This window comes from Staurois parvus, unplaced genomic scaffold (assembly GCF_062004578.1).
Source record: "Staurois parvus isolate SC_StPar_1 unplaced genomic scaffold, SC_StPar_1.0 ptg000882l, whole genome shotgun sequence".
In the NCBI taxonomy this organism is placed as follows: domain Eukaryota; kingdom Metazoa; phylum Chordata; class Amphibia; order Anura; family Ranidae; genus Staurois; species Staurois parvus.
This window is the reverse complement of record NW_028318678.1, coordinates 524,358-548,841: the sequence shown is the minus strand read 5'-3', so window position 1 is coordinate 548,841 and position 24,484 is coordinate 524,358. Positions and strand designations below refer to the sequence as shown.

Sequence of the window (24,484 nt, the reverse complement as noted above, 5' to 3'; positions counted from 1 at the left end):
TAGTGAATGCAGGGTCCGGGGAGACCGGATATAGTGAATGCAGGGTCCGGGAGAGCAGATATAGTGAATGCAGGGTCTGGGAGATCAGATATAGTGAATGCAGAGTCCGGGAGATCAGATATAGTGAATGCAGGGTCCAGGGAGAGCGGATATAGTGAATGCAGGGTCCAGGGAGAGCGGATATAGTGAATGCAGGGTCTGGGGAGACCAGATATAGTGAATGCAGAGTCCGGGGAGACCAGATATAGTGAATGCAGGGTCCAGGAGATCAGATATAGTGAATGCAGAGTCCGGGGAGACCAGATATAGTGAATGCAGGGTCCAGGGAGAGCGGATATAGTGAATGCAGGGTCTGGGGAGACCAGATATAGTGAATGCAGGGTCTGGGGAGACCAGATATAGTGAATGCAGAGTCCGGGGAGACCAGATATAGTGAATGCAGGGTCCGGGAGACCAGATATAGTGAATGCAGGGTCCAGGGAGACCGGATATAGTGAATGCAGGGTCCAGGGAGAGCGGATATAGTGAATGCCGGGTTCGGGGAGACCAGATATAGTGAATGCTGGGTCTGGGGAGACCAGATATAGTGAATGCAGGGTCCGGGGAGACCGGATATAGTGAATGCAGGGTCCGGGAGATCAGATATAGTGAATGCAGGGTCTGGGAGATCAGATATAGTGAATGCAGAGTCCGGGAGATCAGATATAGTGAATGCAGGGTCCGGGAGACCGGATTGAGTGAATGCAGGGTCCAGGGAGACCGGATATAGTGAATGCAGGGTCTGGGGAGACCAGATATAGTGAATGCAGGGTCCAGGAGATCAGATATAGTGAATGCAGAGTCCGGGGAGACCAGATATAGTGAATGCAGGGTCTGGGGAGACCAGATATAGTGAATGCAGGGTCCAGGGAGAGCGGATATAGTGAATGCAGGGTCTGGGGAGACCAGATATAGTGAATGCAGGGTCTGGGGAGACCAGATATAGTGAATGCAGAGTCCGGGGAGACCAGATATAGTGAATGCAGGGTCCGGGGAGACCGGATATAGTGAATGCAGGGTCCGGGGAGACCGGATATAGTGAATGCAGGGTCCTGAGAGACCAGATATAGTGAATGCAGGGTCCGGGGAGACCGGATATAGTGAATGCGGGGTCCAGGAGACCAGATATAGTGAATGCAGGGTCCAGGAGACCAGATATAGTGAATGCAGGGTCCGGGGAGACCAGATATAGTGAATGCAGGGTCCTGGGAGACCAGATATAGTGAATGCAGGGTCCTGGGAGACCAGATATAGTGAATGCAGGGTCCGGGGAGACCAGATATAGTGAATGCAGGGTCCGGGGAGACCAGATATAGTGAATGCAGGGTCCGGGGAGACCAGATATAGTGAATGCAGGGTCCGGGGAGACCAGATATAGTGAATGCAGGGTCCGGGGTTTAGTAACACTTTAAGTAAAAAAAACCAACAAGTTCCAGCACAAGCATTCAGATCCTTACAGGCCCAATTTGTAGTACATACAATCAACACTATCAGTGCATCTCCATAGAAGGCGTACATAAATAACATTACTTTAGATGTATTTTATTTTTTGTTTCACTCTTTCATTTTGGGCTCAATCACACTAGCGGTTGAGGGGGTTGAGCAGCACTTTTAACACCCCCCCCCCCCCCCCCACTCCTCCAAACCACTGTTCCTTTAGCTGCAGAAGCAGCTGGGAATGTACACATGCCATGGCTATGACAGGAATTATATCCCTGTCACTTTCACAGCGCATAGCACCTCACGAATGCAACCCATTCGAGCGAATGGGGCCACTTGGCAAGCTCACTGCAACTGCGGATATAATGCCTCCTGATCACCTGTCAGATCCAAATGTGGATTGCACTAGTGTGAATAAGCCATTACTCTCTGGCATAACCCAGCTTCTATGATTGTATCGGATGGGAAGTGTGAATTAAGCCGGGTACACAGGTACCATAAGTTGGCCAGTTCATCCGGAACCAACAAACTTTCAGTCCATGTGTTCTCTGACAATCGGCTTCTGTTGAACAGCCATGCTAGAAAACCAGCATTCGAGCAGTGCCTGCAGCCTACGCTGCAAGCGTAAATCAGTGTGAACTGGGAGGGGGGGGGGGAGTCCCCATCAGAATACAATAGCGCAATAGGGGTGATCCCTGCATCCACATCACTAGTGATCTACCTTTTTTTTTTCTTCATTCATCCTTCTGTTTGAACGAAAACAACTGCATGTGTATACTCAGCTGAAGAAAAGTTTTTCGGATCTGTGGCATACATTTCCCCAGAACAAAGCCTCATTGGTGCAAAAAGCAACAGTATACAGTAACAGCCAATCAGAAAACAAACTGTCACTCACTGTGACTTTTTGACCAGGTGTCCTGATGTTAGCATACAATGGAAGCAGTCTGTGTAGCAGCCATCAGAGATTTTCTGGGATGTTTTGGGTACATTGGGGGTTTAATGTGTAGGCAGAGAGGAAATCCAGCATACAGAGGAAGGGAGGCCTGCTACAATGTGCCCCACTGGCCTTGGTATGTGCATAGTAAGCTTTACTTCCACTCCTCTGCTGTACATTCCTCTGTCTGCATCTCCAAGTTAGAATCCCAAGACAAGCTTCACTTTAGTGTAGAGACCCTCTCTCTTAAAAATAAAACTATCTGAGGACATGGTGCCCCTGGATTTCATATATCCCCCCTCCTTACTTTGAGGCAGTCGTCCATCTATAAGTTGGGTGTGCCCCCTACCCTTTACCCATATATCTTCCCTAGACCAACCCCACCTCCCAGTTCATATACTGCCTGATTGAATCTATAGGGTCCACTTTCTAAGGAACACCACTTCTCTGAATCTGTTCCTGTGTGCTTTGGATATCCATAGGCCTTTTACACAGGTGGAAAAAACACTGTATTTATAGCCTTGTAAGGCTGGCCATACATTATACAATTCTCTTGAGATTTTTGGTTTAGATTTACCAAAAACCATATAATAGGAGGTCAAACCTAACAACACTTTCAATTGTATCCAATTAGGCAGGATCTTGAACTACATAGTTGAAGGTAAATCTAAAGGAAATTGGACAGAAAATTGTATAGTGTATGGCCAGCCTAAGTTTTTTTTATGGCTCTGAACTCGTGCGTTTTCGTCTAAGGGCTCATTCTCAAATGCTGCAGCCACCCTTCTGAAAAGTGACATGATCAGTGGATTGCTTTTCAGAGGCATTTGACAGATGGTGAGGAGGTAATACGTCACCTCCTCAGCACCAGTTTTAACACTGAAAATGTTGTGATTGCAGCATGGCTCCATTCACTTGAATGGGTCACATTTGGCGGTGGTATTGCGCAACAGTTGCGTCGTGCCAAGATCTTTGTGGAACATATTTTGTTTCTCAGGACCTTTCTGCCACCAACATCCTGTGCATAAACATCAGTAAATTAATATGTGTGCAAGAGACCTTAGTCTAGGTTCATATTTGAGCGCGCAGGCACAGGAGCCCATTCATTTGAATCTAGGGCAGGAAATAAAATTGGAGCAAGTTAGTGACCAATAGCAGGAGCCTATTCCCCCGTACACGGTTCCTTTATATACACATACATCTGTCTAAGCTTGGTAAAACATTTCAGTATTATCCATTCTGGTAAAGTACGCCATGCAGTGCTGCTGGGACAAAGGGAAAGAGCAGGTAGCAAAATCAAATAAAATGATATATACTATACAAATCAAATTTACAAAGCATAATATTTTACTGGCCTGCTTTGCAGTATCCCATTTCCATGAACAGAAAGATGGGAGAGCAAGCCCCTGTGCAATTTTCAAGGAGGAGGGTTGGGGGAGTCTACAATGTACTTGGTTCTTATCGGGATGAAGGTTGTAGTGCATTAGAAATGCATGTCTTGTCTACGGCCTACTCTGTTTCCTGTTACCACTGCAGAATTAGAAGGTTAGGTTGTGGGGGGAGTTATGTTTGTCATACAGCTTCCTGTTGCCATGGCAGAATGAGGAATTTAAGTTGTGGGAGAGTTTGGTTTGTCATTCAGCTTCCTGTTGCCGTGGCAGAATGAGGGCGTTAGGTTGTGGGAAAGTTTGGTTTGTTATACAGCTGCCTGTTGCCATGGCAGAATGAGGAAATTAGGCTGTGGGAGAGTTAGGTTTGCCATTCAGATTCCTGTTGCCATGGCAGAATGAGGAAGTTAGGTTGTGGGAGAGTGTGGTTTGTCATACAGCTTCCTGTTGCCATGGCAAAATGAGGAAGTTATGTGTGGGAAAGTTAGGTTTGTCATACAGCTTCCTGTTGCCATGGCAAAATGAGGAAGTTAGGTTGTGGGAGAGTCAGGTTTGACATACAGCTTCCTGTTGCCATGCCAGAATGAGGAAATTTGGCTGTAGGGGAGTTAGGTTTGTCATACAGCATCCTGTTGCCATGGCAGAATGAGGAAATTTGGCTGTAGGGGAGTTAGGTTTGTCATACAGCATCCTGTTGCCATGGCAGAATTAAGAGGAAACTCGAGCAGTGGGTGGCCCCTTTGGCACCACCCGGTTTGAAGTACTTCATTCTGAAAAGTGAAGGAGCCAGGCAGAAAATTCTCAGCTAAACAGTGACTGCATCCAATCAGAAGCATTCACTATTCCAGTACTCTGACAGCCGCTGGATCAGCATCTGTTAAAATACAATAGCCAGCATGGGAGATTCCTTCACCCAAGCTGCTTAGCATGGATGGAGGAATCTACTGATTTTTCTCATTCACCTGCAGGGCAGAATGGAAAAACTCTTGATGTCTGTGGCAAGGTTTGTCATACAGTGTCGTTACAATGGCAGAATTGGAAGGTAAGGTCGTGGGACAGGTTTGACAAACAAAAACCGCCATTTAGCATTTAATAACATGGTGTGGAGGATCACAGAACTCTCTGACAATCCATCTTCATTCCAGATCCCCCTATACCTCTGTCTATAAAGGAGGTATGGCATTATGATACAGGAGGAAAGAATGGGATGTTCTGCAAGGTTGTGTAATGACACCTTTCCACAATAAAACCTTCAGAAAAGGGAAAAGAGGGAAATGCTTTTCTAATACAGTCACCCCATATTGTCACCATATAGCCACCCAAGGACTTCACTGGGAAAATAGGCGTAACCGTACGATCTGACCACCCTGGGAAATTATTCAGAGCCGTGTCCACATAAACACAGATGCTGAGTTCTGCTGAGAGTTTGTGTTTTAAGTCAATGGGGAGAACCGGAGGAGGCTGACACAGACATCCTTCAGACTCTTCTAGAGCCTACTTATTTTGGAAAGGGCGGCAGTCATTGAGAAAGGTTTTGATCACTTTATTTCCTCCATAATTTCATGGCCTGGTCAGGTCTGCAGCTAACCGTTTATATTGTTGACTAGGTCAAGCCCACGAGCAGCAATTTTGAGATACTGGGTTTTCCAGACCCTTCATCTAGAGCAGATTATGGTGTCATAGACCCTGGAAGCGTCATAAAGAAGGTAACCCTGGCAAAGAAAGAAAACCTGCACTAAGGCAGGCCATAGACAGGCCGTTTATCGGCCAAATTTTTGGCCGATAAACGAAAAATCAGTCTGCCCCGTTGCCGATTCTGCCACCCATGTCCCCAAAAAATAACCGTTTTTCGCGGACTTTCCAGCATGACCGATAAAAATGAGGAGATCCACAAAAAACGGCCGACGGGCTGGCCCCACTATCGGCGTGAGTATCGGCCGATTTTTCGTGCGGATGAAAATTCGGCCGATAAACGACCCGTCTATGGCCTGCATAAGTGAAGTACAGAGGCTGAACTCCTTCTAAAAATGCTATCTGCTTGGCTGGAACAAAACTGGGGAAGTCAGAATTCCTGATCTGTATACTTTTTCAAAGTCATGGACTTAAAAAGTGCCGAAAGCACTGAGTAGGCACGAAAGCCAGGCAATTAGCATTTTCAAACATACCGGTCAGTAACGGTAGCCTGGGTATTTTTTTTTAATGGGGGTTTTCCTTTAGTAAAGGTTCCTACCACAGTGTCTCATTTAGCTGTCATGGACACAGTGTCTATGATTTTTCATAATGTGGTCAATTGGTTAAGCATGTGGCCGGGTATATTTACCTCCTCCTCATATCATCTGACAGGTGCATTTTAAACAGCCCATATATATAAGCAGGGAATGTGTGTGTCCAGGGGCGGACTGACAACTCTTGGGGCCCCCGGGCAATAGGGGATCATGGGGCCCCTGTGTCCTTGCCCAAACTCAAAAAAGCCTATGAAAAGGTACCAGGGGCATCTCATGGGGCCCCCTACTGACCCCGGGCCCTCGGGCAGTGCCCGAGTATCCAAATGGTCAGTCCGCCCCTGTGTGTGTCGATGATAGGGATGGCTGTGGAGGAGTCACATGATATGACCACAATAGATGCAGAGTGGGCCAGCCTCGGGACAGTCACCCATTCATGTAGGCATTCACAGGCTCTGAATCTTATTCTGTTCACTGCTGGCCTATAGGAATGTACCATGCAGCTCTCCTGGGCCGAGCCCATTCCTACCATAGACATTGTAGGGTGGTTGGACCATACCTGCACCATGTGACCTTATCTTTATACAGATACCCACATAAACATGTATGGTTAGATCACTGAAGTGTGCATGTTTATACCGAAGGAGTAGGGGCGAAAAGCAGGACTAGACACCTCCATCGCCATCTTATTTCACAGGAAAACAGAAGCAATCATCTAAAGAAATGCAGCACAGCCTATGGTGTCTCTAAAGGGGCGGCCAGCTTGGGGTGTCTGGTGGTGTCATCTGGCACTAATAGACCCATCCAGCCATGCAAACCGTGCAAATTGCCATGCCTGAGATAATACACTCACCTGTGAGGACATCACACATAACTGGAGGCAAGATAAAACACAACCATGCATGTTATTTTAGTAATAATGTATACCATACATCCTGGATATTTTCACACAAACCAAAGTGTTTCCATTACAGGTCAATATGATGGTGATCACTTATCAGCACTCAGTGCAAAGGTCAGTGTCTGTGCCTCCTGCAACAGCCACATAACAGCGGCCATTTTTAAACAAGGCAAGAAAATGCGGCTGCTATAGGCAACACCATCATTCTGTTTGATCAGTCTTACCAGCTGGTAGATATCCAGTATTCAACCTCTACAACACTTTTCTATGATCTCCACGTGATTTTTGTTAGTTTATATCAGCAAAGAAATCATATCCCTATGCATTTTGAAAGTATGCAACCTATCCATGACATTATTAGTCAGAAGGGTCTACTTACTACATCAAATATCATCCAAGATTCATTAAACATTTGCTGACAAATTATCAGCTGCTAAAAAGATTCACCAACATCTGTTTTTGTTTTCCTCTGTAAAGTGAATCACCAATCAGACTGTGCTGTCTGGCAGGGGTGGCTGGATCACAGGACCTGCTGAAAAGAACTGACAGACATGAAGCAGCCTTTTTGAAAAAAGCCTGACAGGTATGAACCAGGTATAAAAACATAATTCCTAAAATGCAGCGGGAGCTCCTTTTTTTCTGTTTACATTATCTACACCTGGGAGATCCAGTGAAGCGCATTTAAAGCGGAACTTCACAAAAAAAAGTCAAGTTCTGATTCGCACTCTCTCTACTGAGTTACAGGTCTTTGTGGGGTAAGGGGGGAGTGAGTACTGATTTTTATTGGTACCCACTCCCTGTTCCACATTTCTCATCTAGACGGGGATGACATGCCTTGTCCTGCCACCTCCCCTCTCGAAGCCTCCCAGGACTCATCACTTGCCCCAGGACACTGCAGGACCATTCACTAAGTGTTGTATAAGCTCACGTCTGTGCAATGGGAAGCCGGCTGTGCTTCCTCTAGAAGCCACAATCGGCTCCTGTATCCAAGATGGCGGCGCCAGGGACCTGCAGGGGAAAGAAGAACCAGCTAACATGAAGACAGTGCTGGACCCCAAGCACTAGTAAGTACCCCATTTTTAAGTCAGCAGCTACAGTTTTTGTAGCTGCTGATGAAGAAAAAAAAAGAATCAAATTGAAGTTCCTCTTTAACACACGCCTTATCATGCCATGTTTTAAGGCAGCTCATTATTGAGTTACACCCAATCAGATCGAAGCCACTTCTTCTGATCACTGATCTCCCACTAAGGCAGGCCACAGATGGGGGCCGTTTATTGGCCGAATTGTCGTCCGATAAACGAAAAATCGGTCGGCCCCGTTGCCGATGCTGCCACCAATGTCCACGAAAAATGGCAATTTTTCAGGGATTTTCCAGCATGATCGATAAAAATAAATGAGGAGATCCGTGAAAAATGGCCGACGGGCTGGCCCCACAAACGGTGTGATTATCGGCCGATATTTCATGCGAACGAAAATGCGGCCGATAAACGACCCGTCTATGGCCTGCATAACTGACTGTTTCTGATGTAATTCCTGTGCATTCATGCAGCAATGACATCCCTGGCTGCATTCCTGACATCTTACAGGGTTTTGTGTTTTTTCTGTAGCAGAAAAGACATTCAAAGTCTCTTCTGCTAAAAACAAAAAAAAAGAGAAAACCTTACCCTTTAGCAATTTAAAAAATATATGTAAAGTTCCTCTTTAAACATGTTGCTTTGTCTTGCATTGGCAAAGATAAGGTTCACTTTAAAGAAGATCAGGACAAAACATTTGTGAGTTGCACCGATATCTGTTCACATTATAAAATCAAATCTGCAACAAAGATGCAACGGGTAGCATTTAGTTGCAAACGAATGCAATCAGAGCTGCATCACAATCTGCAAATACAAGCCACTTTGTTCCTATCCTTCAGCCATGCAAAACAAAATCAAGTAAGCTTTTAACACTCTGCGACTTCAAGGGATAATTAGTTTGGATTTTGAAAGTCAGGAGGCAGAATGCCATTCTCCATTTCAAAAGAGGCTAAATTGGATTAGGGGGCGATAATGATGGAGGGTGGAGCTCTGGCCTTGTGCATTGTCACACTTATAGAAATGGGAGATTAGATGAGTGTCTATGCTACAGATAACGATGAAGAGCAGCTGTTCATTTGCTGACTTTCGTTTCATTAAAGGGATGGTGCTGCCCTCAGATAACTTTGATCTGTTTTACATACCTCTCTCATGCAACTTTTACCATGGACCTGGATTCATAGATGAACTGTGGGGCAGCAACTAAATACACAGTGGAAAGATGTATTTGTGAACTGTTTTTAGTTGTCAAAGCATTTGTAATTCTGTTTAGCTGGTCTTATGATCCAGGTTAGGTTCCAAGATAACAGCCAGGTCTTTGTAGCTATTGCTGCAGGAGCACAACTCAGTCCAGAGAACTGGGTCAGGACACACCTCCTGCCTGCTTGTTGGATGATGGAGTTCAAGCAACATGACATTATTATAGGTTGTAGAAGGCAAAGCTGGGCTGCAGGAGGGATGCGGGGCTCAGCCGCACTCAACGTGTGCAGCAAAAAACCGAGACCTTCAGTAAAGCTCAAATACATTAATAACATTTATTCAGTGAAACCTACATTTGAGACAGGTTCTCTTTAAATGGTAAGAAGATGACTTGCACAGTAAAAATGCACTTATTATTATACACAGCTTTGCGTTCATCTACATTTATTCTTTAGCATTGCATTCCAGAGTTTTTATTTTTGCTGTACACCAATGCACATGCATTTATAACTCGTTAACAATAACGGACTGCCAATACATCAAAGTGTCCATAAAATTAGATGTGTAACACAACATACTGCAAAGCATGTGTGTTGGCTCAGTGCAATGGGGTGTCATTCAAGCTCAATGGCACCACACTGCATTTACCCTGCATTGTCATAACTTGATATGTGCGTAAGAGCAACGCAAAGATATAAATGGACCCTAAGGCCTCCTTCACACAAGCGATTAGGGCATACACCTGATTCCAGCAGCATAAATTAGCAGATTCTTAGGTTGGGAAGATGGGGAACAGCGGTGACCACCCAGCCTGTACAAATCTATGACATCTCTCTGTGTTTAGCAGCAATCATCCATCCCTACACGCAGGTAACCTCTCCATGTGCATTTACCAGCAGGTAGTCAAGGCCATTGTCATCATTCAATCACCCAGTACGATTTGCTGCAGCCAAATGTAACCACCCGTGATTCTGGCTGCAAGAGTCTGCTGATTATTGCCACTGTCCCAAAATGGCCCATGTGAAGGAGGCCTAAATGTCAGACGAACCCAAACCCTTTCACCACTCACAGACCATCCTGTGTCCTCCTCGATTTGCTGCAATCAGCCGGGTGCCAAGGACTTAGGGCTCGTTCACACTTGACTTATTTCTAACTCTTGCCAAACACCCCTATAGCGTTTAACAGGCGGTAGACAGGCATTTGGGAAGCTTTTTAACGCCCCTCAAACGCCCTATGTGCACTTTTGAGCGTTACAACCGTACCACAAACGCCTATAATGAAGTTAAATGGTATAAACGCCCCGCAAATGCCTGCCAGGCGTTTGAGGATCGGCACCATAGACTTTAATGGGAGGCTTCAACTCCTCCTGACTCAACACGAGGAGTCAGTTTTGCCGCAACGCTAACGCTTCAGTGTGAACAGCCCTGTGTGCTGCCATGTGCAGAATTTTCATAGGTGTTTGAGAAGCGTTCCCAAACGCCTGTCTGACGCCTACGTGTGAACGTAGCCTTAGAATCCGCTCTTACTCCACTGTAATCCACCATTCACACTGAAGACAATCAATTCCAGCCAAGGTTTACTGCAATGGTGCTCAGTCCCACCCAAAGCTGTACCCCCAACATGTTTCACCCACAACAGGGCTTAATTATGGACCCCTTATATGGATGGTGGATTACAATGGATCAAGGCCTAAATATCACACACTGTCAATACTGATTTACTGCTGGTGTGTGTGAGAGATAGCATTCAGATCTGTGAGTTATTCCTTTGATGTAGTAGTGGTAAAACAATACAAAAAGGGCATTACTCTGCTCTAATAATAGTACATAGAATAGCAGTAAAACTAATAATAACCTATAGCACATTTCTCCATAAACACTGTATGAAGCATAATAAATATTTTCAAGGTTTAGGCCTAATAATCTCATAGGCTTTAGCGTTCGTCTTAGTCTTTTAGTAAATATGTCCAGATTATATAAAATACATTTGCACCAAAGTTCAAGCTGTTCAATAATAAAATAAATAATAGACTATCCCTAAAAAAATAATACAAGGATCCCTTTGCTGACAACGTAGGACACATGTTTATCACAGAACAATGCAGAGTGACAGCACCAAGGCGTACTGTATGTTAGATTGACTTGAAAGATAAGTGGCTGTTTCTAAAAAAACACAACTTAGAAGGACACGTAGGAACTTGTGACATCTGTCTAAAAATAACACTGTCAGAGACGCTGTGTACCTGGCAAGCTCAATATTCCCACAGTGTGTTCAAGAGTAGAGTGGAATCACAACAGGGATTCAAGTGAATGTAAGCCCAAGAACAAAAATGTATTATATTGCAATTTACTGGGTCTTAGATGTTGTGGCTGCATTAGGTTTCAGTCTACTTTTTCCTTTAGGATCTTTGCCAGTCACATACTTCCTGTCTTAAGAGTGACAACACTCAATCAACGTACTGTATCTATGGAGGAGCAACATTGTCACCCTGTGACGGGGCTACACAACACACCCTCTTTCTCTTTCCTATAACATACAGTGGGGGTGTTTTGTAGTGCATAGAAATTGCTGGAAACAATGCTAACTGGTAACAGTGTGACCCAGGAAATTACCAGCTTACTAGAGTTCTGGAAGGATCAACAGAGTGATGTTCACAGTCCTCAAAAGACATGACAGTGAATGATTTAGCCCATCCCAGCCTACTATAAAAATATCAGCTTTGAGTGAACTGACTTTTTAAAGAGACCCTGTTATCAGACCAATCATTTCAACTACAACTACACGTATTTTATGCCTGTAATTTATCTCAAAGTCTCCTTTGTATAGATTTCTAAAAGCCCCGAGACTGCTGACTGAAACCTTTCACCAAAGTGAAAGTGGGGGTTCCTTTAGCAGTGAGCAATGGGGAATTAATCTCCTACCTACAGTGACCTCCTATGTAAGTTTTCACTTCTCCACTGACCACCAATGTAAGGGCTCACTTCTCTACTGACCACCAATTTAGGGGGTCTCTTCTCCATTGACTACCAATAATAGGGGTCACTTCTCCACAGACCACCAGTGTAATGGGTGACATCCACTGACCACTAATGTAAGGGGTGACTTCTCCACTAATCACCAATGTAAGTGGTGACTTCTCAACTGACCACCAATGTAAGGAGTGACTTCTCCACTGACCACCAATGTAGAGGTGACGCCTCCACTCACCACCATCGTAAGGGGTAACTTCTGCACTTACCACCAATATAAGGGGTGACTTATCCACTGACCACTAGTGTAAGGGGTGACTTCTCCACTGACCACCAATCTAAGGAGTGACTTTTCCACTGACCACCAATGTAGAGGTGACTCCTTCACTCACCACCATCGTAAGGGGTAACTTCTCCATTTACTACCAATATAAGGGGTGACTTATCCACTGACCACCAGTGTAAGGGGCGACTTCTCCATTGACCACCAATGTAAGGAGTGACTTCTCCACTGACCACCAATGTAGAGGTGACTCCTCCACTCACCACCATCGTAAGGGGTAACTTCTCCATTTACTACCAATATAAGGGGTGATTTATCCACTCACCACCATCGTAAGCGGTAACTTCTTCATTTACTACCAATATAAAGGGTGATTTCTCCACTGACCACCAATGTAAGAGGTCACTTCTCCATTGACCAACAATGATAGGGGTCACTTCTCCACTGACCACCTCACTAGGGAGATCTTCCCTCAATTTCTGTCCCTGTGACAACACGGCAACAAATTGGAGGAGAGGTTGTCAGCGGGACAGGCTGCAATAAAAATATCGTCAAATTCTAACCCTTCCCTATTTTACAAAGATGCGTTTTTGTCGGTATTTTCCATCTCAAGCCTGACTCAGGTTCTAACACTCCCAAACCCCCCCGGCTTCATCCTAAAAAAAAATACAATGTTTTGGCTAGAATTAGACCTAGTCTCCATAGTTAGATATCTACTTACATCCATGGTATGATGCTGGAGATCCACCTGACTTTCCGTAGTCCTGCTCTGAGTAACTCGTGGACAGGTTAGGTTGACTAGATCCTCGGCCAAAGCTGATCTGGTTGTTGCTCCCCACCCCGGTGGCCACCTGTGCCATACGCTCTTTGGTCTTAAGTGCCTGGGCTCTCTCTCCTTTCAACCTCTCATCGTCCTTCAAAAGGCTCACCAACTGTTTAGACTTTTCCCGTACATTAATCCCCTGGTCTTTGCCGTCCCGGTCGATGTACTGGAAGTCCTTTAGAGTCTGTATGGCGAAGATGTTCTCCTTGCACTGGTGAGACACCCTTTCAGAGCCAGTCTTGATGAGATAGTCCAACAAGGTCAAAGCTTTGTAAACATGCCTCCAGTTCTTCCCGTGATCATTGAGTCTCTTCCAGATCATACTCATGATTTCAGAAAAAGCCACCACGTTGTAGGTCAAGTCAGCGATTTCCGTCATGAGGGAGCTAGAAGGACCCCATGGGTCATTGGAGGTGGCTTCCCTGACTTTAATTTCGGCTTCTGAATAATTATTTACAATGTTTTTCATCTGCCTCCGAATAGATGAGGTGGTCATTTTTGTATGGTTTAAAAATGTTTTAAAAAATCCACAGTAAAAAAAAAATAGTCTAAATCATAACACAGCCATAAAAATCCACGGCCGCAATGTCCTCACATTAAAAGGTAGTAGTAAAGGTAGAGTAGTAAATCCTTTTAAAAATGAATTGCATGGGACCACACATGGGAAGGAGCGTGATTCAATTTTCTGTAAAAGCATCTCCTCAACCCTCGTACATTTTGAGACCCTACGAGCTAAAAAGAGAAAAAAATAGGAAATGATCAGTCAGTGTATTATTTCCACAGAAATATAATAAAATGGCACATCCAGCATACAAAATTCCCCTGTTGCCCTTGTGCGCCAGTCAGTTGTTTTAGATTTTGCTATTTGCCACTGTTGCACACTCCAGGCCTCAATTGAGTTGATTTACTAAAACTAGAGTGCAAAATTTGGTGCAGCTCTGCATAGAAGTCAGTCAGCTTTAATTTTTTTTTTTTGTTAATGCTCAATTTTTACAAGCTGCAAGTAGAAGCAGTTTGGCTATCAGGCGTAGCTGCACCAGAGTTTGCACTCTCTAGCTTTAGGAAATCATCCCACATGTCTCAAACTGGAATTAGCATGGACCGAGCTGCTAGCCTTGCATATTGTAGCTCACATCAGCCTTGGTAGAGAAGCAGTACTTGCTAGAAAATGGTGACAATTGTCAAACATGTTTTTTTTTTCTATTGCTTTCCAGAGATTTTCACATACTCCCTGTTGTATTTATAGGGCAGGGAGTGGGAAGAAACCTCCTCTGTGGGGACAAAAGCAACACAGTTATGAAGTTTTGGTATTAAACATATTTATATTACCAGTAACCTGCTATTAGTCACAAAAGCCCCTTCTGTGCACACCTTAGGCAGGTCATAGACAGAACAAATTTATTTCCTGCAACTACAAGTTGCAGGAAAGTAATTTGCGCAATTCCCCCATTAACACAGACAGTGTTGACAGGGAAACTCCCCCTCCCCCCCCCCCCCACACCCCACCGAGACAGTGATTATTTCTAGGGGCTATAACAGCCACTAGCAATAATCACATGTAAAATCTGGCAGGCTTGTTGTACACAAGTTGATGGATCGATAAACTTGGGCACATTCAGCCTACCCATACATGGTTCAAGTCTCAGCCAGTCCCTGCTGAACCGGCTGGGATTTGAACCATCTATGGTCGGGTTTAGCTACCATTTTACTAAGGCCTTGACTTGATGGATAAGCCCTACTCCTGAGGATAAGACCTGCCTACTCACCCTTGTCCAAGGAGAGTGCACTTACTGGCCAGTACTTCATATGAGCCAGGACCTACGGCTTTGAATGCCATAATCTACACCCTAGGGGCCAACTAATGTTATTTTCCCATAGCAGTGTTTATCAACTTAGGGTTCCTCCAGAGGTTGCTAGGGGTCCCTTGAGCACTGAGCAGTTTTTGCCTCTCAGATAATTAGCCAAATACACCAATTACCTTTCTCAGCAATCTGTAATGGGGCATATTTTTTACTGACCTCGAAAGTGAGGAGCAGTCTTCAGTGACCTCCAGTCTAAAAGGGTCCTACTCAACTGACCACCACTGTAATAGAATCCTACTCCACTGGCCACCAATGTAACAAAACCCTACTCCACTTAACACCAATGTAACAGAATCCTACTCCACTTACCACCACTGTAATAGAATCCTTCTCCACTGACCACCACTGTAATAGAATCCTACTCTACTGACCACCACTGTAATAGATTCCTACTCCACTGACCACCACTGTAATAGAATCCTACTCTACTGACCACCACTGTAATAGAATCCTACTCTACTGACCAACAATGTAACAGAATCCTACTCTACTGACCAACAATGTAACAGAATCCTACTCCACTGACCACCACTGTAATAGAATCCTACTCTACTGACCACCAATGTAACAGAATCCTACTCCTCTGACCTCCACTGTAATAGAATCCTACTCTACTGACCCCCAATGTAATAGAATCCTACTCCACTGACCACCACTGTAATAGAATCCTTCTCCACTGACCACCACTGTAATAGAATCCTACTCCACTGACCACCACTGTAATAGAATCCTACTCCACTGACCACCAATGTAATAGAATCCTTCTCCACTGACCACCACTGTAATAGAATCCTACTCTGCTGACCAACAATGTAACAGAATCCTACTCCACTGACCACCACTGTAATAGAATCCTTCTCCACTGACCACCACTGTAATAGAATCCTACTCTGCTGACCAACAATGTAACAGAATCCTACTCCACTGACCACCACTGTAATAGAATCCTACTCCACTGACCACCAATGTAACAGAATCCTACTCCTCTGACCTCCACTGTAATAGAATCCTACTCTACTGACCACCACTGTAATAGAATCCTACTCCACTGACCACCACTGTAATAGAATCCTACTCCACTGACCACCACTGTAATAGAATCCTTCTCCCCTGACCACCACTGTAATAGAATCCTACTCCACTGACCACCACTGTAATAGAATCCTACTCCACTGACCACCACTGTAATAGAATCCTACTCCACTGACCCCCACTGTAATAGAATCCTACTCCACTGACCACCACTGTAATAGAATCCTACTCCACTGACCACCAATTAACAAAACCCTACTCCACTTAAAACCAATGTAACAAAGTCCTACTCCACTTACCACCAATGTAAAACAATCTTACTCCTCTGACCTCCAATGCAACAGAATCCTACTCCACTGACCACCACTGTAAAAGAATCCTACTCCACTGACCACCAATGTAACAGAATTCTACTCCACTGACCACCAATGTAATAGAAAGCTACTCCACTTACCACCAATTTAAAAAAATCCTACTCTCTGACCTCCAATATAATAGTCCACTGTCCTCCAATGTTCTACTCCACTGACTACCAATGTAAGGGTGTCCTTCACCGCAGCCACCAATGTAACAGGGTCTTTCTCCACCCACCAACAATGTAAGGGGGTCCTTGTCCACTGACCACCAGTGTAAAGGGGCACTTTTCCACTAGCCATCAATGTAAGTAGGCATTAATTCACTAACCGCCAGGTGAGGAAACACTGCAGTATTGACTGTTTATTTCTTTTGTAGTCATTATTATTTGTACAGTTGTATCATTTTCAGTAAGAGAACTTTGCTGCACAGAAAAGCCGTGTGCATCAAATAGGGGAAGTATGTCACATTTCTTATTCATAAACTCATACCGCTCCAGGTATTTGTGCTCCTCTCTCAGTATCACTCTCTGTTCCGCCACTTTGCAAGGGAGCAAACCCGGCTCACCAGCCACACATACTAAATATAAGAAACTGCTCTGGATGGCTGCACTCCTTATGGGCTTTATTGTCAAAGTCCGAACACAGAAAACATCAAACAGCAGTGGGGGAAAAAGGAAAATTGAATTCCTTTCACGTTTTCCTAGTGCTTAGTCAGAACAAATCAATCCACTCCTGCAGCCCTATCAATAGGTCGACTTCTGTACAACCACTGTCCCCATAAATGGATCGAAATTTGGCCAGTTCCTACTGGGCTAGCCAAAATTTCATCCATGTATGGCTGGCTTTAACCTCCCTAGCGGTCTGATTATGTCCATATTTCTGTGCTCAAAGCGGTACATTTTTTTGCATGGAAATATGTATTTTTTTTATTGTAGGCCTGTCATTTTTAGGAAAAACTCACTGAAATCTGTCCGAACAAGAGTCTAGTAAACATCCCGGGTAGGATAAAACGTGAAAAACGAAATCATAAATTATAACTTAATAAATAATCATAAAAAATAATAATAAAATAATAATAAATTTAATTCAATAATATAATCAAACCAAAAACACTGAAATTTGAAATAGAGCCCCAAGTTCGCACATCGCTGAGCAAAGTCGCAGAATCGTTTTCAGTGTCTGATGAGGAATTTCCCCCACGAATCATTATCACTCAATTCTGCAAGTGGTTCTGATTTACTATCGCTGTTCTCTAGCTGATCTAAAACCGCTTTTGACCTAAAGGGACGCTTTTTGGACGCCATGGACGTTTCTCAGTTTCCAGGCAGAAAGAACAGTAAAAATACAGGCAGGGCGCCGGACAAAGCACTCGGGACAAAATGTATGTGAAATGGTTTGATACAGGAATGTTATACTATGTGATTTTAGTGAATGTCACTTTTTGTCATTTTCAAATTTCCCGCCGTTCCGTCCCCCGTACCTCCCGACGCTCGCTGGGGACGGAACCCAGAAGACAGATGCCAGCATCGGCCGGATTACATTGCCGGGGGGACATCGCGGGAGTTCAGGACAAGGTAAGTGATCGAGGGATCGCGGAGCAGCGCCGCATGGTATTCCCTAATGTAGCTCGGGGTTACCGCTTGTGGTACTGAAACTTTACCCTGAGCTACACTCGGGAATACCGCCAGGGAGGTTAAAGAGAAAGTCCACCCAAAACTACCATTTCAGTTTTTGGCAAATGCTGCAGACTTAAGTCATCTAACCACATACTGGTGGGTTGAACAAAAGAAACTGATTCAATTCCCTCATCCACACATTTTAGGTGAATGGGGGAATCATCCTGCTCTGTCTTTGTATTCTGACAGCGGGGAGACTCCCCGACCATCAGAATACACAGAGCAGCGTTGCAGTCTATCGCCTGTGGTGCTGATTGAGCAAAAAAATACAGACAGGTTGGTTGAACAGAAGTCGGTAGGTTGACTTTTGTTTCACCACAGTGGCCACACATGGATTGAAATTGCAAAGGTCCCTGCTGAACAGGCCAGATTTTGATCCAAGTATAGCCGGCTTTACAATCTCTTTTATCTCTTAGGATTCCATTGGTAAATCCCCAGCTCTGCATGCCTGCTGTGCCCATTATGAGGTCTTTCCACCTACCCTGCTGGATTTTGTGTTTACATTATGGAGAATGTCAGTGGAGGAGCTGGGACACACAAAGGTGTGGAAACACCCTGAACCTCCCAGGAGGACAGGAGCAGAGTCAGGGGATTATGGGAGGGAAATCCCACTATAAGAAAATACAAAACATATAAGAACCCAGGAGCCGACTCAGTCCAGGAGGCTCCACCTATAATCCAGTTATCACTTCTGATGGACCTCCCCTTTAATCCAACAATCCAAAATAAAATATAGTTCACAGAGAATCTAGAGCTGCAGTATCCCAACAGCACCTTTCTAACGTCTGCCTTTGTATGACAATCAGTTTGCATTTGGGTTTCCTGAGCTGGTTTCAGCTCTCTATACATTGTTTCTCAGCCCCATGTTAAGATCCTGAGTCTTTTTAAAACAAGCCGTTCGCAGGTCCAGGTACTTCCTGACACTGTGAACAATAACCAAATAAATAAACACACTGACCACACATTCCAGAGGAAAAAACGTGTAACCAAAGATAGATGCATGAGAGCCAAATGCAGGGCTTTGTCACATAGGCCTGGCTGCATAGCAAGGTTGGACTTTGCTGTAGATCAGCACAGCTGGGAAGATTATCACTCTTTCATAGTTATGTCAATGTGAAAGAAACATCCTTTTGTGCCATACACAATCTGACATTTAATCTGCTAATACTTTGCCTTCTTGGTTTCTCCCTCTCCCCTCCTCAGCACGTTAATTAAACTGTATTTTTAAGAAAACCTTTCCATTTCATTGCATACCTTATATCATACCCAGCAATGTCATCACAAGGGCTCTGTGCTTCTCTATGCAATGCAGGTGGATCATGATTTGTGGGCAGTGGTGTATTTAGGTTTTCTGCTGCCCTAGGCAACACAAAAATTGGCCACCACCACCCCCCTTCCCCCACAGACAGAGATTGACACTGACCAAAAACACCCCTGTCCCCCCAACCGAGAGAGCCTTCCACTACCATGGCCCCCCCATACACTAGCTGCCCCCCCGGCAAGAGAGAGAAAGACACTCACTTTCACAGCTCCGGACATCCCCAGGAACAAGAGTCAGGCTCTACATACACTGTCAAGCAGTCCGCAGTCACTCTCGGTTCCCACCTGGTCCCCATGCCGCGTGTGTCCTTTCTTCCATCTCTTCTTCCAGGGCTCCCCCTGAAAAATGCAGCCCTAGGCAAATGCCTTGTGGTGAATACGCCCCTGCTTGTGGGAAGGGCCCAGCATGGTGCTGTACATAGCTGCCTGAAAACATCACAACACCCTGCCTCGGTAGTCTTCTCAACAGCCCTCAGCCCTGATGCAAGTAATGGATTGGCTCCTGGAAGGAGTTGTGCAAATGTGAACATGTTTTGATGAATATATGGTCCTATGCAGGCTGTTTTTGTACCCTAGATAACAGGCACATGTTATGCTGAGCCTCCATATTTGAATAAACTGTTGTTTAACTTTGGGGCAGATTGTAAGACTATAAAGTTTTGGCTATAATAAAATGCAGTTTATCTGTCCTGAGGCCTCATCCACACAGGGTATAGTACAATGTAAGCCATGCGAAGCTGCATTCACCTACACGGGGATGCATAGGTGTTCCCTGCATCCTCATGCAGATGGTCCCATTGAAGTCAGTTGGAAAGCAACAGCTGCATGGAAACAGCCACAGCTCCCTATCTGACATTGGTGCTGGTGCACTGCCCTATTCATAGACAGTGTGAGTTTGGGGACATGTACTCATACGGCTGTCAAAATGGGAGCAATGTCCATGCAGCCGCTGCATCCAACTGACATTAATTCGACTGCTTCCACAGAGCACCTTTGCATCCTCGTGTGGGTGAAAACGGCCTGGCACGGGCATTCGCCGTAGTATGCCCCACATGCATGGCCTTAGATGTGGTGGCTGCATGACTTTTCTTTCATAGGTTTATTTTCATTTATCTTCACCAAGTAATCCTGCCAGTAATGCAGGCCATAGACGGGTCGTTTTGCGGCCGAATTTTCGTCCGAAAGAATAATCGGCCGATATTCGCACCGTTAGTGGGCAATGTCGTCGGCCGATTTTCGCGGTTCCTTTCTCGTTTCTTTTATTGGTCATTCTGGAAAATCTACGAAAACCGGCCGATTTTCGTAAGCATTGGTGGCAACAGAACGACCGATTTTTTGTTTTTCGACCGATAAACGACCCGTCTATGGCCTGCATTAGGCCCTGTCCTTAAGCAATGCTACTGAGTTGCATTTTTTAGCATGTCTGTGGAGTGGCCCCATTCATCCAAAAACATGCTAAAAGAAGTTCATGTACCAAATTTTAGATATGAGGGAAGCGTGTTTTGCGTTGCATGTTTTTCACACATTTTGTCACACAGAAAACATGCGGCTGTTACCCACGTTAGGGGTGCCATTAAGGAATAATCGCACTACAAGCACAATGCACGTTTTAGGAATTTGTTTTGTGCGTTGTAGAAACCCGGACAAAAACACTTGTTTCTGCCCATGTGTGAACGATGCCTAACACACTTCCTGTCATACGTCTACGGCCGGCAAATACAATAGCGGAGTATTACTTCTGTCCCTGCAGAGAGCTCCGTTATTATAGTTGACATTGAAAAGTGTAGCGATTGCAACATTGTATCTGTTTGTATCTATTTCGGATACAGATTTTATTTGGATACGAATCGATACAATGTTGCAACCGCTGTGCTTCTTAATGTCAAATATAATAGTGGACTGGAATTCTTTTTCTTCTTTTTCTTCCAGGTCACGGCTCATGCGCAGATTTTGTATCGGTAAAAAGATCGGCGATTTGCCGATCATTGCCATGAAAATTGGCCAATCGGCCGATTTGTTTTCCAACTTTACCGATAAAAAAAATGTGCCAAAATCCAGAAAAACGGCCGACCTATTAACCCACTAACGATCCAAAAATCGGCGTCTTTCTTTTTCGGACGATTTTCGACCCATCTATGGCCTGCTTAATATAGACACATCTGCTACTTGTGCCTAATAATAAGCAGTGTAAGATCCTCCGGCAAGGATCACATGACCAGTGCCTTAGGGACTGATCATGTGGTTGGCCACTAGCATGTGTGTCTGGGTAGATTTTTTTTTTTTTTGGCATCTTTAAATGAACTTTAACTACATTCCTTAATATGTAAGTTTTTAATGTTTTCTGAATGCAGGTGTGTTTTAAATGGTGACTGCTTGAAAGAGTGCCTAATGCGGACACTTAGAGCTCTAGTTTATAGTGGACAGGAAATGAGGGGGAAATCACCCCAACATGATTGAAGAAACCTGATAGAGGTTCTCTAAACTTTCTGTAGAAAAAAATAAAAGAAAATTTGCTGGTTTTATACTACATTGTTATTATCTTGTCAATTTGTGTTTAATGAGCTTGTAGTTTGAAATGTCCGCTCCTCACAGGACCTCCTGCTCTCTAGCTCCCTGGTCTCCTCCTCCCACGCCCGATTGCAGGACTTCTCCAGGACTTCCCCCATCCTCTGGAACTCCCTACCCCAATCCATCAGACTGTCACATACCCTCCTCACCTTCAGGCGCACCCTGAAAACCCTCCTCTTCAGGGAAGCCTACCCCAACCTCACCCAACACCCGACCTCACCTAACAACTAACCTCCTCCACTCCGCCCACCACTCCATCCCCCACAGCCATCTCCTCCTGTGCCACCTTCCCCTCCCTCCTAGATTGTAAGCCCGAAAGAGCAGGGCCCTCGAACCCCTCATGTAGTGTATTGTTACTGTCTTGTCTCATGTTATGTCCCCCTTGCTACTGTACAGCGCTGAGCAAACCCTTTGGCGCTATATAAATACTGTATAATAATAATAATAAGATGGCTCCTAGTACTGTGTCTACTAGATCTATGGAGAAGTAATGTTGTCACTCTTGGAGAGGAGGTGTGTTAGGACTACAGAATGCTTTCCCCTCCCCTCATCTTCATAACATGAAAAGGAGGTGTTCTGTAGTTTCAAGAGCAGAACTGATCAGGGCCGATAACAGTGCTTCAGATGACACTGCAGAGTACAAAAGATAGCACTGGATTGACACAATCAATATTTGCTTCATGTATCAAACAGATACAACAAAAATCTTTAAATATTTAACAGACCAAAAAGGGAACAAATAAAAGAAGTTCAGTGTTAGGGATGCATACACTTTAAGTTTAATAACATTAATATTGACTGCTCTCCTGGACAAAATCACTACAACTCCCAGCATGCCGGCCAGCCTCTTGGGGGATGATTAATGTAACAGTATCATCTGTCCTGGTCTGTCATAGTCAGACAGGAAGGCAGACAAGCGAGCATTGTGATGCAGGGAGGAGGAAGAGAATACAAACTTTGCTGTTATACAGCAAGACAGAGAGCGCTTCATGCTACGCTATAAATGGGGACATTCATGGGCTTTGCTGGATTAGAGAGAGCGTCCTGATTCACACAGCAGACGTGCAAACCCTGCAGAGATTGTGCACATTGTTCTTTTCCAGAAGTTCCCGATATCTCACTAAAGACTCTTAAACTATATAGATTTCCAACCGACAAAATCTCCTAGACGCCTAATATTAATATCATTTTAAAAAGCCTTTTCAGTATTTCAAAATCTGCAGATTTTGTTAAAATAATACTTGTGATGGATGCCCTTGTTTAGGGACTTCTTGTTATAGGGTGACAACACTCCGTCCTGTCTCCCAGTTGCACTGCTGTGTTGTCACCCTGTCACAAGGACTGTCAATGTAGACTACGAGTGACTTAAAATAGACATTAAGCAGGCATTATCCAATGTTGTCACCAGGAAACCCGTCCTGAGAAATGCCATGCTACCATCTCTGGAGTACATGCAGACAGGAAGTGGCTGCAAAGAGCCTGCAGGAGACCAAAAGCAATGAGGTACAACAAAGGTTGACACAAAAGTGATTTTGATTTAAAAAAAAAGTGTCAATTGTTACTATTAACTTATACTTATTGTTCACGTGCACTATTATTGTGGCACTTTCACTCTCTCCACATTTCATGGCCCATTCTGCTAAAAGGAAATGTTCTTGTTTTTGTTTTGTTCCCACTGGAGAGATTTCTCATCACTTCCTGTCTCAGTGACCCCTTGTCTTTGGGATAGTAGATAAGGACGCAGCAATCAAATCTCTTCTGTTAGGCCCCTTTCACAAGGGAGACAGGTTCTACCTCACTTCGAAAAATGTTACATCATGTAATGTATTGCTTTTCTAGAGCAGCAGCAGCAGCTTCCAGGCTTTCAAGAGGCGATCCTGCCACCTCCTGAATGCATGTTTTTTTTTGGCTGTTTGTATTTGTATGAAATACCATGCAGCAAGCAATAGCCAACCGTTTGGCTCTCGGGTTGCCGCATGGGCCCATTGTCCCAAGTGGGCTACTTAAATTTGCCAAGAAGAAAGCATCACGTGTGCACCATGTGAACCACCCCCTCTGGCTATTGTGGTAGGGTTAGGTTGGTAGTCAGGGGGTGGTAAAAACACCTATTTTTATTGCCCCTTTGCTGCCTGTGTAAAAGGGGCTCTAGAGTAAGCAATAATAACATGGTTCCTGTATACAGTTGCAAGAAAAAGTATGTGAACCCCTTGGGATTATGTGGAGTTTTGCATGAATTGGGCATAAAATGTGCTCTGAACGTCATCTAAGTCACAACAATAGAAGAACACAGTCTGCTGAACATAATACTACACAAACATTAGATGTTGCCATGATTTAATTGCACATAACATGTAAACATTCACAGTGCAGGGAGGAAAAAGTATGTGAACCTTTGGACTTAATA

The 24,484-nt window shown here is 44.5% G+C and overlaps 1 protein-coding gene across 9 annotated transcripts in view; it reads right to left on the bottom strand.

The window, feature by feature from the left end:
- Positions 1-24,484, bottom strand: part of EPN2 (epsin 2) — a 96,940-nt gene that overhangs the window by 46,611 nt on the left and 25,845 nt on the right. For 7 of the 9 annotated variants that reach the window (XM_089656020.1, XM_089656021.1, XM_089656016.1 and 4 more), the window contains exons 2-3: positions 13,165-13,998; positions 6,874-6,894 (exon numbers count right to left, since the gene is read on the bottom strand). In XM_089656020.1, the coding sequence (XP_089512146.1) occupies positions 6,874-6,894; positions 13,165-13,762 (619 nt within the window). In that variant the 5' untranslated portion in view covers positions 13,763-13,998. The remainder of the gene's footprint in view (positions 1-6,873; positions 6,895-13,164; positions 13,999-24,484) is intronic. The other 2 variants (XM_089656017.1, XM_089656022.1) reach the window with 1 other exon arrangement.